This window comes from Gopherus flavomarginatus, chromosome 3 (assembly GCF_025201925.1).
Source record: "Gopherus flavomarginatus isolate rGopFla2 chromosome 3, rGopFla2.mat.asm, whole genome shotgun sequence".
In the NCBI taxonomy this organism is placed as follows: domain Eukaryota; kingdom Metazoa; phylum Chordata; order Testudines; family Testudinidae; genus Gopherus; species Gopherus flavomarginatus.
In genome coordinates this window covers 175,222,698-175,237,364 of record NC_066619.1, presented here as the reverse complement: position 1 = coordinate 175,237,364, position 14,667 = coordinate 175,222,698, and the positions used below count along the sequence as shown (strand labels likewise).

Here is a 14,667-nt window from a genome sequence, read left to right as displayed (position 1 = left end):
CTCAAGTGCGGGTCACTAAAAGGCACAGACTTACCACAGGAAGCACAGAACCTGAAACCCGGTGACCAAAGCATGCCCCAGCACCAGGATGTGGATGACACCACTAAGCATGGGGGCATCCAAAACTAAACTACGATAACTATTTACACTAAAGAAATAGAAGAGTCACTAGGAGAAAATTTTCTGAGCAATGAGGAGTTCCAGCAACCATCACTGGCAGTAAGAAGGAACTGATGGGAGTAGATCGGCAGGGCCCTTTATATCGGCGCTATGAGTGTGCAGCACCAGACAGCACTGGCACTGACCCGACAGATATCACTAGGGGAAATAATTCCAGCAACTGTACTCAGACATGCACATACTTACATTGGAATGGACATGTGCAAACACTCGAAGAATTATATATTATGTTTAAGGACACAATTTAGTCGCAGATTCAGTAACTTGACTGGACCTCTGTGACTTTTGGCTTCAACTGGCCCTAGCTGCAGTCAGGGTCATGTACCCCTTTTTCCCCTCTGTGGTCATATTGCCCCCCAGATCCCTACCCTCTGGTTATTTTTAGTAAAGTCACACAGGTCATGGGCTCCCGTGAATTTCTGTTTATTGTCCATGACCTGTCTGTGACTTTCACTAAAAATAAAAGTGACAAAATCTTAACCTTAATTATGTTGTAGACAAAGATACTGTTCTAGAATTGTACCAGGGAATGAACAGTTCTACAGTTTCACACATCAGTTACTTATGTAAATGATATTTACCTTTACTTCCAAGGCTTTTGCTTTCATACTATCTGCATGTCTCAGTTCTGTGTCATCTGGTTGGTTTGCTTGAACTGCAACATCATTCAGATTCTTCTGTTTCAATTCATCTAGAGCACATTTAAGTTTTGCATTTGTTTCAGTGCACTGAAAAATACATGCACAAGTATTAAGTAAATCTCTAATTTTACAGCAATATGACTTCTATTAGTATCTAATAGTATTTTGGACAAACCATGTCAATATTTTTTTGCAGTTCAGTCTTGAGCAGGTCTCTCTCAGACTTTACACCTTCAAGTATTTGTTGGAGCTCATCTTTCTCTTGATTAATTGATGAAATCTGTTCTTGAAGTTGGAGATAGTGATTAGTTCTTTCAGTCACTAACTGGTATCTTTCATGTGAAACACTGTTTAATGCCTCAGTTAACTGGTTGACCTACAGAAACAGTTAAACAACATTACTATGAATTGGTCCAATTATGTATACTTTCAGTATTAGAGTATTCGCTCAGTTTTGTCAAATACTGCATACAAACACCCATCCAACATCACCTTTTAAGTTGCTCCTTCCCAGGTAGGATTTAAAGATAATTAGAAACAAAAGACATTTCAGAATTAAACTTTCTCCTTCTCATAATTATACAAGAATTGGAGCTAAAGTAATTATATCAATTTTGTGGGTTAGCATTTCCCCTTTGGAGACCTAGACTTAAATCTTGACTTGGGTCACCAGTGAAGAGGAGGTTAAAAAAACAAACAAAAAAACAAGCAACCTTCAGTGTAGTGCATCTTCATCTACTGCAACCTCAGAACAAATTATGAAAGAACATAAGAAAGGAGAAGGAGGGGTAGGTGATGGTATAGATATTTGCAGTTGGTTTTATTGACCTATCTACACCAGATATTTCACTGAATGAAGCCACTACAAATTTAAAACTATTCCGTGAGTTTTGTGTCACCTGAGGAGACAGCACAAGTTGAACAGCTTGAATGTTACAGGTCAAAATGGAAGTGAAGAGGCAAAAAAGTGAATGGAGAAGCTATACTAGTGTTGCTTTGACTATTCCTGGCTCTTTAGTCCTCCCATAGAGTACTTGTGTGATGCTATATGATTGAAATGAGACCATGGATATCACTGATGCAACCACTGTTAAGACAATTGCAAGAAATCTTCTACAAAGTGTGTCATATAAGGTGTTAATAGAAACGTTATGACTTGCTAAATATTATCCTGTTTAAATCCAGTTATCACTGTATCTGGAGTTATGAATATTGGCTATGTACCTGTATCACAACTGTCTTTTTCCTGGGGGTAACACAAAGTATTTTATATCCAGTCTAGCCAGCACATTGAGAATGGGCTATTCAAGTTTCATGGCCCATCAAAGACACTTTGCTCTCAATGGGCCATAGAAGAAACTCATTCTGCCCAGATGGCTCTTCCTGCGGACAGCCTCAGCCTCCGAGGGGCCAATGGCTACCCCCTGAGAGTCATCAAGCTCTGTAAGGACACGTGATATACTCATGTGACCCTGGACTCCACCTTGTGCTAGTAACTTTCTACAGATTGGGTTTTGTTTGATACAAAGTTTCCAGGCACATGGCAAAGGGTATAAAAGACCTCTGGAATAACAACTCCATTTTGCCTCTTTCCTGCCCTGATTCTCTGGACTGTGGATTTACAACATTGGACTGAGGACCTTCCAATCTTTTGGAAGTTGCCAGAGAAACTTTACAAGTCAGCAGTCTAACATCACTGCTACAAATCTGATGTAAGGATATTACAATTATTGAATGTATGTGATCTATTTTTTAAATGTATTTTCTTTCATTAATAAGCCTTTAGATTTTAGTTACTAAAGGATTGACAGCAGCATGATTATTGGGCAAGATCTGAGTTATATACTGACCTGGCCAAGTGGTTCATCTCTTGAGATTGGAAGGACTCTATATTAGATAAAATTGTATTTCAGTAACCACTCATCATAAAGTCCAGTGGTTAGGGTAACGAGATGAGGGCTGAGATGGTTAAGGAGACTGCCTTTCTGACTTCTTCTTAACCAGTGTGATGAGACAGAAGTTTACTTTTGTTACAGGCTTGAAACAAACTAATGATAAAATAACCACCAGTTTTGGGGTGAGTCTGCCCTATTTCTCAGCAGTTTGTCCTGAATCTGACACTCTCAGCTGTGACCCACTGAGGAGCAGGCCGAGGGATGTACTGGCTTTCCCTACACAAGTGGTGTCCCAAGTTTGGGAAACACTGCTCTAGGCCTATCGGCAGGTGCAACAAGAATCAAACACTACATATTTACAAATATTTTTACACTTTACTCAACACTTGCTGTACCTTCTTAATGCTTCCGTAAAGGTCCACCTCGAGTTTGTTCTTCTCTGCTCTAACAGTCTCCAGCATGTGCTGGAGTTTGTCTCTTTCCGCCGTTAATGAGGAACTCTGTTCCTCCAGTTGCTGAATACGTTCATTCTTGCCCTCTGTCTTTTCTCTCAGTTCACTCAGCAATTGATTCCTTTCACCAGAGACTACCTTTAATTCTTCATTCAACATTTTTATCTATAAAAACATACAAAAGAATACATACTCTTTGGTTTTTACAAACTTTCATACAAACAAAGTTACAGTATCCCCCAAAGTTACCACTCTAATAAGCTACAGGAAATGCACTGTGAACAAATTCAGGCAAGCATTCGGTCATAATATCCAACAATAGGTAGAGTGAACAGGAGTTTCATCTCTAGTAAATCATAGGAAGTAACTTATTGGATAGGTGTTCTTTGTCCTGGAAAGGAAAGCTAGGCAGCAGTCCTTGCTTTCTTGGTATCACACTTGCCTTCTCTTTTAGTAGTGTTGTTTCTTCTGTCAGTTTTTCTTCCGTCTTCAACAACTCCTTTTCTCTCTCTACCATCAAGTTCTTCTGGGTATCAACCTGCTTTTTCAGCTCCTCATGTAGATTTTGTACTTCTGCTTGAATTTTTACAGACTGAAACACAAGAATTACATGATGATCTTTAAGAGACTTCCTTGTAGTCTATCAATATGGAACCACAAAGAAACAATTTTGCTCATTTTAGGGGTTCTGAAAGAGAACCGTCAACATGCTCACTAAGTCTGCTGTTTGGAAACCCTGAAAATTCAGTTTATTCTCAGCTGACACCTCCCACTCTAAGTTCCTCTAGGAATTCCGGAAAAGGACTTTGACTCATTTTGCAAATACAATCCTAGCCAATTTTGCAAGGCAAGTGAGGATAGGGATAGTGACTGGAAAAGAGTATGCCTAGATTAGGAAGGATGATAGGTAAGAGGTTACTTATCCAATTGTTCTCTGTAAATATCAGAAAAGAGAAAAAAAATTTCTTGATAATTTTGTTAGTCGCTTCTCTAAAAATTCATGCCAAAAAATGGCTAGTACCTTTTACACATGGAATTTGAAGGAAGTCCAGCGTTGTTACTGGAAGCTCTAGGATTAAGCCGGGGCCTTCAACTCACTCACCAGCATTTGTAAGGCAACACTTTGAAATTAAATTAACTAACCTTATGGCATCTATATGTTTAAGTCTGAAATATTTTTCTAAAAGGAATTTGTTACAAACTGTATTCCAGTCATTTGCCAGACCACCCAGTTGGATTGAAGGAGAGAAGCTGCTAGCAGGACAAAATCATATAAGAAATTTCTCATTCTGCTGCACAACTTCTCTTTATTCATCACTAATGGGAAGTAGCAAGCAGTGATTCCCAGAAATGGTGTGAGAAGGTTAACAGGCATTATGGTAGAGCAAGGGTTCACTCTAATTTAAGATTTTGCATGCCAGTAATACATTTTAACGTTTTTAGAAGGTCTCTTTCTATAAGTCTATAATATAGAACTAAACTATTGTCATATGTAAAGTAAATAAGGTTTTTAAAATGTTTAAGACGCTACATTTAAAATTAAATTAAAATGCAGAGCCCCCCAGACCGGTGGCGAGGACCTGGGCAGTATGAGTGCCACTGAAAATCAGCTCCTGTGCCACCTTTGGCACGTGTGCCATAGGTTGCCTACCCCTGTGGTAGAGTAACAGGTAGAAATACAAGTGCCCCACATACATAGCAAGAGCTTTGTAATTTTAGAAATAATCTGTGAATGAATCCAGTAGCCTCTTCCTACCAAAGGATACCTCTACAAAGAAATGAAAGTGCGTTTTTCAAAGTTTTCCTCAGACCATGCTCCAACACCCCCTATTTCCAAAATGTCACTAGGGACTCCATATAGGGAGTTCTGATTCCAGGGATGTTCTTCCAGATGCTTACAGATCCATACCAACTGGTGTAGGATTTTAATTTCTCATCTGCAGCAGTGCCACAGCCCTAGCATTTTGGATAGAATGAGATCAACATGCTACAATTGGCACATGCGCTCAATAGGTTTGATATACATTTTTGGAACTCTATGGCGGCCCTCTTATGCCACAAACTTCCAAAGGGGTGCAAAGGCCTGGAACAGAATGGGAGAAATATTTCATAGGAATTGTGGAAAAAAGAATTTACTTTGGGTCAAAAGGTTTCTAGAGCTATGACCTTTTCCTCATGACAACAGCAATGTGGTTCTGATACAGATAGAACTTATTCTACACCCTACCTTTAGGAGGTAATAGTGACTAAAGAGGCTAGCTATACACTTGTCTAATCCATCATCTTGACATTTTACCCATATGTGCCTACCCAAATGAACACTGATAGGGCCTGTTACCGACCTTCTATAGTTCTTGGCTGTGGGACTTCAATCAACCATCTCAAAGAAACTAGTGTAGCTGAGATCACCAGAACTTGTTTATTTGACAACAACAACCACCACCACCAACAACAAGATATACAGGCCAGGCTCCCACTGAGCTAGGCACTGTACAAAGATTTGTTTCTCCTTAGCCAAAAAACAAAATTTGACCAGTTCAATGAATGAAGTTTCCTGATTGAGTTCTGTCTAGGTAGCACAAAGCAGCAGTGAGCCAAAGCTAACAAAATTCTTGTGCTCAGCTTCCCATTAACAGTAGGCGGTACAGACCCAGATGAAGAAGGTGTCCCTACTTCTAGAGATTTGATCTTCTTTCGCAGGTGCAATGGATGTTTCTTGACTGTCTATCAAGCCCAAACAAGTGCCTTCTAGGCCAGTGGAGGAATTCAGGTCTCTTTTCTGTATCCTTTATGTGAACTGCCTTGAAAGGCAGTACATTCATCTTTACCCTGTAAATTATTTCTGTTTCTGGCAAGAGGCTTTGAACTGTGGTCACACCCTGATTTTGGACAGAAGATAAACTGCTCATACTTTGAGATGATAAACTAATCTCCAACAGGATGTAGGAGCAAACATGTCTTAAAGGAAAGTTATTCCATAACTGCCCCCTACATCATCATTTCTTGTACCTTCCTCTGAAGCAGTAGGTATTGGCTACTGTCAAATGGCATACTGACCTCTACTGACCATTGGTCTGACCTCATATGGTCATGTCCATATTTTTGTTCATACACACATTTGAGAGCAGTTAAAGTGATCTAAAAGAATATGTACTTGAGCTTTCGTAAGTTAGTCTTCCAGGCATGCTCCCCATCTTGTGAGACTTGCTTCAATAGTAAGTTGGAAGAGAATGGAGTGACAACTGGATTGGCTACCAGTATGTTAGTGATTTATACCTGCCCGCAAAGAAACTTTTGGATGCAAAATTTGTGTGCGACACCTCGTTTTGCATTGCATCTGGCAAGTGAGTGCATGTCCCCAAAAGAACGTTCTGGAGACTCACCCTGATGAGTTCCACTCATAGGATACTGATGCAGAAAACGAGCAATCCCAATTGCTAGAGACAATTGGCTATGGATGTCTACTACGAGGAAATAACTGATGTAATTAACTCTTGGATCTTTTTGGTCAACATTTTACTACCATGCTAAAGATTTACAGAATCATGCCTGTTTTCACCCTAGGTGAATTGCATAGATGAGAAGTATTAGTCATGAATAAGGAGAGAAGCTGGGCAGCCGCAGAAGTATTCATAAATACAATTACAACACACCTTACCGTATCAGTGTATAAACTTCAAGTTTATTTCTAATTGTAATGGACGCTCCACATACTTTAAGCCTACCACACATTTAAGTTACCACCATCCTTTCACTCAGGCATTGAGCCCTACATAAAGATGAAAACATCTCTAACTACTAAGTTCTTAAAAGCACAATTGCTATTAACATGGGTATTGGTGTCAGATGCCTCTAGGCCTATCGGGAGGGCTGCAAGAATGAAACACAACACTTGGAAATATTTTTACACTTTACTTGACACTTGCTGTACCTTCTCAACGCTTTCATGAAGGTCCACCTCGAGTTTGTTCTTCTCTGCTCTAACAGTCTCCAGCATGTTCTGGAATTTGTCTCTTTCCTCTGTTAATGAGGAACTCTGTTCCTCCAGTTGCTGAACACGTTCATTCTCGCCCTCTGTCTTTTCTCTCAGTTCACTCAGCAATTGATTCCTTTCACCAGAGACTAGCTTTAGTTCTTCATTCAACATTTTTATCTATAAAAACATACAAAAGAATACATACTCTTTGGTTTTTACAAACTTTCATACAAAGTTACAGTATCCCCCAAAGTTACCACTCTAATAAGCTACAGGAAATGGCACTGTGAACAAATTCAGGCAGGCATTCGGTCATAAAATCCAACAATAGGTAGAGTGAACAGGAGTTTCATCTCTAGTAAATCATAGGAAGTAACTTATTGGATAGGTGTTCTTTGTCCTGGAAAGGAAAGCTAGGCAGCAGTCCTTGCTTTCTTGGTATCACACTTGCCTTCTCTTTTAGTAGTGTTGTTTCTTCTGTTAGTTTTTCTTCCGTCTTCAACAACTCCTTTTCTCTCTCTACCATCAAGTTCTTCTGGGTATCAACCTGCTTTTTCAGCTCCTCATGTAGATTTTGTATTTCTGCTTGAATTTTTACAGACTGAAACACAAGAATTACATGATGATCTTTAAGAGACTTCCTTGTAGTCTATCAATAAGGAACCACAAAGAAACAATTTTGCTCATTTTAGGGGTTCTGAAAGAGAACTGTCAACATACTCATTAAGTCTGCTGTTTGGAAACCCTGAAAATTCAGTTTATTCTCAGCTGATACTTTCCTAGAGGAAGTTAGCATGGGATTCCAGAAAGGACATTGACTCATTTTGCAAATACAATCCTAGCCAATTTTGCAAGGCAAGTGAGGATAGGGATAGTGACTGGAAAAGAGTATACCAAGACCAAGAAGAAGAATAGATAAGAGGTTACTTATCCGATTAAGGTCATGTCTATGTTTGTGTTCATACACACATCTGAGAGCAGTTAAAGTGATCTAAAAGGGTATGTGCTTGAGCTTTCGTAAGTTAGTCTTCCAGGCATGCTCCCCATCTTGTGAGACTTGCTTCAATAGTAAGTTGGAAGGGAATGGAGTGACAACTGAATTGGCTGTCAGTATGTTAGTGATTTATACCTGCCCGCAAAGAAACTTTTGGATGCAAAATGTGTGTGTGACACCTCGTTTTGCATTGCATCTGGCAAGTGAGTGCATGTCCCCAAAAGAACATTCTGGAGACACACCCTGATGAGTCTCATTCATAGGACACTGATGCATAGTACCAGCAATCTCAATTGCTAGAGACAATTGCCTATGGATGTCTGCTACGAGGAAATAACTGATGTAAGGAACTCTTGGATCTTTTTGGTCAACATTTTACTACCATGTTAAAGATTTGCAGAATCATGCCTGTTTTGACCCTGGGTGAATTGCATAGATGAGAAGCATTACCTGTTGGTCATGAATAAGGAGAGAAGCTGTGCAGCCACAGAAGTGTTCATAATCATTTCAACACAAACCTTAGTGTATCACTGTATTTTCCAGCCTATGTCTCACTATAATGGATTTCCACAAGTTTACATACCTTAAGCCTACCACACATTTAAGTTATCACCAATCCTTTCACTCAGGCATTCAGCCCTACATAAAGATGAAAGTATCTCTAACTATTGAGTTCTTAAAAGCACAATTACTATTAACATGGGTATTGGTGTCTGATGCCTCTAGGCCTATCGGGAGGGCTGCAAGAATGAAACAACACTTTTAAATATTTTTACACTTTACTTGACACTTGCTGTACCTTCTCAATGCTTTCGTGAAGGTCCACCTCGAGTTTGTTCTTCTCTGCTCTAACAGTCTCCAGCATGTGCTGGAGTTTGTCTCTTTCCTCTGTTAATGAGGAACTCTGTTCCTCCAGTTGCAGAATATGTTTATTCTCGCCCTCTGTCTTTTCTCTCAGTTCACTCAGCAATTGATTCCTCTCACCAGAGACTAGGTTTAATTCTTCATTCAACTTTTCTATCTATTAAAAACATACAGGAAATACATATATGAAAATCTGTAAACCAAACAAAATTACAACAAATAGTATCCCCCAAAGTTTACCATTCTGGTAAATGTTACAGGAAACAGCATGGTGAACAGATTTAAGCATTCAGTCAAAGTCTAAAAATAAAATGTTACCTCTCTTTTTCTTTATAAACACATAAATGAGTTGCTACACCAGAAATGTAATTAAGATTGATAGCCCAACAAAAACATTTACACACAGTGGGCAAGAAATTTTTCTTTGACTTAATGTCTTTGCCATATTCTGAAGGAGATGCAAGGTTGGTGAGGTAATCTTTTATTGGACTGACTTCTGTTGGGGGGGGGGGAAGAGAGAGAGAGAGAGAGAAGCTTTTGAGCGTATACAGAGCTATTCTTCAAGTCCTTCAGGTTCTTAAGTCAGTCCAATAAAAGATATTACCTTGTGGGAGAGACTCTGACTTGACATGGCCCCACCCCAGTCATTTTGTATGCTCAGCCACCATAAACTAGAGGAAAAAAAAAATCTATAGTCAGGAAAATTGGGCCTTGGCTTAGGCAGATAAAACAAAATGCCAGCTGCAGCATTCCTAACAGGGACAGATATAGTAAAGAAAAAAAAATCTTTTGAGTTTCAGCAATTTTTTTTACTGGTGTCAGAGAGTTTCTTGGTAGAAGTTGCTTTTGAGGATAAGTAAAAATTATGAGGTTCTGCTGTTGCTAGGGAAATAGCCCATTATGGGTTATTTTGAGAAATGAGAGAATATTTTGAAAGAGCAGATAGTCATGATCTACTGCTGATTAAGCATTCCTACCCTAAGAGTGTATCCCACAAACAAGTCATAAAAATAAGCAGACCTTGAGATGTTTTAACAAACTTTGAAAAATGCAAAAGATATGAGTAGGCAGGTCCTAGGCATGTGAACCTCTGTATAGTCACATTATGTACAATGACTGATTAGTATTTTTGCATAGCTACATTTTGAGTAAAATAATTGGTTAAGATACAAATAAAAGAAACTCATTTTAACTATACAAGAATCAGAAGAAAAGCTAGTTGGAATTTAACTCTGGGAGATAGCTCAAGAACAAGCTGCTAGAACTTGGATAAGCTGCATGACACCATACTGTGCAGAAGCCGGAGCCCCAGACAATTCGATCCTGACTGGCCATCAGGAGAACTCCATCTGCTTTATGGAGTGGTGATCATTGGAATGCTTGGCATGTATATTCTGTTGATTAATTGCTAATATAGATTAAGGATATTACTGTGTGAAGGCTCTTTCACTAGGAAAAAGGTCCCACTAACCCATAGAGGGCCACTGGACCTGGGGAAAGGGGAAGGGCCCCAAATTGTTCAGGTAACCACCTCACCCACCTTTTCTCTCTGGTAACCATGTTGGTTCCAGGATATAATACCACTGCATATTCTGAAGGAATGAAGTTTCAGAATTGAAAGGAAGGAGAAAAAAGAGTCAGATACCCAAGTTCATGTTCAACTGTCTTGTATTGAACTGATCTCTTTTGGAGTGTTTCTCATCTGTCCATTGTCCTAACAACAGCTGACCACTGATGAGCTAACCAGAAGATATCATCCTTGCTGAAGGATACAGACTCCAGGTAGGTTTACTTCACTACTGACAGAACGTCCTTACTTAGAGAAAAGTCAGTCACTTTTAACTCACTGCACCATGACATTTTTACCTTTAAAAAGAATGAGTACTTCCTATCTCGTTCTATAAAGGTCTTTTGGAAAAAAAGTTCCCGTTTGAAGGAATGGATGCATCTTTGTGAGCATGACCACTGATGCACCAGCATCTGATTGCCTGCACTATAATTTACAGTTTGGTTATGCTTTTGTTCAATCTTAGTGTTATCTTTGAGGACGTACTTAGAATAGAAACTACTAGATGACACAGGATGGAAGTCCTTGAGCACCAGGAAGATATCTTCCCTGGGATTAGGGTCATTCTTTTGTCTGGTTTAATGTTAGACACTACTTTTTGTCCTCTCCCGGGAACTTCTTGTAAGCAACAGAGTTATTTTATATTTTTATATAGGGCTAAGAAGCATAAAAATGAAAGTTTTCATTTTTGTGCTTCTTAACCAAGTTCTGATAGTTCATGTCATCTGTGGGTGACATCTCAATCACTTTCATGACAGACTGACAGCAAGCTCAGGATTTGGATCTTCCTATAGGAGCAAGCAGGAAGAGGAGCCAAGGTATCAAGATGAAGACAGTTGTGAGGTAGATATTCAGGAGTGCTCAGCATCCAGCCAGATCCCATTGTCCTGAAAACATGCCAAGGACTTTTGAACCTCGTCCATAAGTAGTTATTAGTACTAGCAAAGATGGTAAAAAAGCTACTTGTCTAGCACGTTGTGCAAGTGTTCTTTATCCTGGAAAGGAAAGGTAGGCAGTAGTCTTTGCTGTCTTGCTGCAGTACTTGCCTTCTCTTTAAGTTGTGTTGTTTCTTCTGTTAGTTTTTCTTCTGTCTTCAACAACTCCTTTTCTCTCTCTATCACCACATTCTTCTGGGCATCAACCTGCTCTTTCTGACATTTCAGTTCCTTCTGTAGATTTTCCATTTCTACCTGAATTTTCACAGACTGAAACACAAGACAAGACATCACATCAGGGGTAGGCAACCTATGGTACACGTGCCGAAATACACGTGCCGAAGGTGGCATGCAAGCTGATTTTCGGTGGCACTCACACTCCCCGGATCCTGGCCACCAGTCCGGGGGGGCTCTGCATTTTAATTTAATTTTAAATGAAGCTTCTTAAACATTTTAAAAACCTTATTTTACATACAACAATAGTTCAGTTATATATTATAGACTTACAGAAAAAGACCATCTAAAAATGTTAAAATGTATTACTGGCATGTGAAACCTTAAATTAGAGTGAATAAATGAAAATTTTGCACACCACTTCTGAAAGGTTGCCAACCCCTGCATTACATGATGATACTTAATAAGATACTTCGCTGTATTCTATCAAATTGGAACTATAAAAAAGATGTAAGCACAACTGCTCAAGGGTTCTAAAAGAGAACATAGCAGACTTAATGGGTATTTGAAAGCCATGAAAATTCAGTTTATCCTCTATCAATACCTCCCACCTCTAAGGATTCCAAAAAGGACATGGTGGCTCTCTTTCTGGAAGCGTAATCCTTGCCAACTTCAAAAGGCAAATAGAACATGGATGTACAGTTAAAACAAACTAGTTAATTTGGGTACTAGGAGGTTGCCTTTCAGATGGTTTTCTGAATACACTCACAAGAGATCGCCGAGTCCATGCTCAGTGACCACAGCAAGAATTTTCTCAAGCTCAGTGTTCTAACGCTGGGTAAGTAGCAAAGAGTCTCGCACCAGTACATTTCATGGAACAGGTACGTATGTACTTACAATTGTTGTTCTATTAAGATCAACATCTGAATGAAAGAATAAATTTGATTACTTGGGTCTGTGCACTTGCACCTGTTGTGTGTACAAAAATATCTCAGAGCTTTAAAGCTTGAAGCCATTAAGATCCATCAGGAGTTCTACTCTACTACCCTACTGAAATACTCGGGCTACTCCAATTCCCCATTCCTGTTAAAATCAGTGATTCCAGTTCAGTCTTTGGTAAGTTTACCTAAAACTTATTTCTGACCAGAGTTTAGTGAACTTGTAGAAAATAGCTTGTTATTTTGCTTCCATTAACTTCAGAATCTGATTTTCATCACATGCAAGGTAAAGTCTTTCACTAATACCTGCTTCCAGACAAGGTAGGATTGATGAAGCCAGGTACAACACAATTACAGATAAAACAAAGCAGTATCTGCTGCGTATATATGCTGTGCTTTGAGATATCATGGCATTGTTTTACTTCTAATATTAGAGGGGGGAAATGTGTTGCCAATTGGTTTCTTTCCTGGGACTAACCTCTCCCCTAATCCAACTCAACCTGGACTGAATTATCCAGGAGTTCAAATCTCCTGTTACTATTAAACATGGATTGTTCTACACAGTTTTATTCAAAGTTAAATGCAGAATCACTATTGTTATATCCTGTTATAGAAACTAAGTGTGTACTTCTATAGTTGTAAGCACATCAAATCTGGATTGCCCTCTGGTGACTGCAAAACACAACCTATGGTAATTGGGGGAGTGATCCTGGCCAAGAGTCAGTTTCAGGAATTCATCTGTAAAGCAGTTTAAACCACTCTGAACATTTGCAAGTAATTTTAAGTCCTAAAGAGAGGTTTGATATGTACCCTCTCTTTGTTTTCCTCTATGTCCATCTTTAACTGGTCTCTTTCTGCTCGAACACATGCTAGAATTTGCTGAAACTCATCTCTCTCTTGAGTAACTGAAGAGATCTCCTGCAGCTGTGGACATATACATTCATTCATTGTTTGTTCAATACGTTCTTTTTCCGCTAGTAGTTTGTCATGTTCACAGGAAACAAGAGTCAGGTTTTCAGATAGCTGAATGACCTAAAGGAAAACAAGAATTGGAATGACCATCAAGGGTATAGCACACAAAAAAGCTTCATTAAATTCTGTGATTACTTTAAGTAAAAAAAAAAAAGTTTTTTCGACCTAATATACCGACTCTGATACAAAAAATCCATGTTTGGTGCACACTTGATAGGAATGATCTACTGGTAAGTTCACTGGTTTGTTACAATAGTGTTTTTTATACCATATTAAATGAGATTTCCTTTATTATTAAACTTTGATAGTAAAACAAAGCAACATTTGACAGATTTCATCACAGCCTAATAAAAGTTTTCTATAGGATTTATTTGAGTAGTTTATGGGTGAAAAAATCAACAGTCCAATTTTATGGCCACATGAAAGTGGTTTATAGTTAGGCTTGGAAAAATCCAATTTTTATTTTTTATATTGCTAAAAGTTTATTTTAAACATTTTTTCAATTTTTACTGATTTAAATTTTCATCGTTTCAGAAAATTGTGGGGTATGTGTCAGACAATAGTGTGGAGCATCAGACAGTTATTTAATGACAGACGTCGAGATTCAAAAAGCTAAAATCTTTATAACCATTAAAAACAAGCTGCCAACATCATGTCAAAATATACAAAGTAAATATCCTTAAATCAAAGTAATAACTTCTCAAGCAGCATTCCTCTTACTTTGCTTAGCTGTAAATTTTGATTGACGGTTTTTGTTGGTTTGTGTGTGAAATAGATGTTTACTGACATTTACTGATAAATATCTAATCCATCCAAGCCTATTTATAGTTTTACACGCTACTGTCAGACATATTACAATAGATATATGCATCAATTAAAAAAAGCTCCTAGAAACTTGAGATTTTCTATGACAGCCTTAGCGTTTGAGGCTAAAAAGGACTTTTTAAAATAGTTTAAAGAATGTTTACTAATATGTAGGCATTTGATCCAGAACTACATCAAAAGAACTCCTCCAGATAGTTTAAGAAAAAAAAAATCTAAGCCTTGTCATACATATTAAAGGTGAAATCCAGGCCCTT

At 38.5% G+C, this 14,667-nt stretch overlaps 1 protein-coding gene across 1 annotated transcript in view; it reads right to left on the bottom strand.

The window, feature by feature from the left end:
- CENPE (centromere protein E) overlaps nt 1–14,667 on the bottom strand; it is an 83,808-nt gene that overhangs the window by 20,960 nt on the left and 48,181 nt on the right. Inside the window, exons 28-36 of the mRNA XM_050944554.1 lie at nt 13,427–13,648; nt 11,612–11,774; nt 8,938–9,155; nt 7,596–7,745; nt 7,100–7,321; nt 3,611–3,760; nt 3,112–3,333; nt 997–1,197; nt 762–908 (exon numbers count right to left, since the gene is read on the bottom strand). Coding sequence (XP_050800511.1) covers nt 762–908; nt 997–1,197; nt 3,112–3,333; nt 3,611–3,760; nt 7,100–7,321; nt 7,596–7,745; nt 8,938–9,155; nt 11,612–11,774; nt 13,427–13,648 — 1,695 coding nt within the window. The remainder of the gene's footprint in view (nt 1–761; nt 909–996; nt 1,198–3,111; nt 3,334–3,610; nt 3,761–7,099; nt 7,322–7,595; nt 7,746–8,937; nt 9,156–11,611; nt 11,775–13,426; nt 13,649–14,667) is intronic.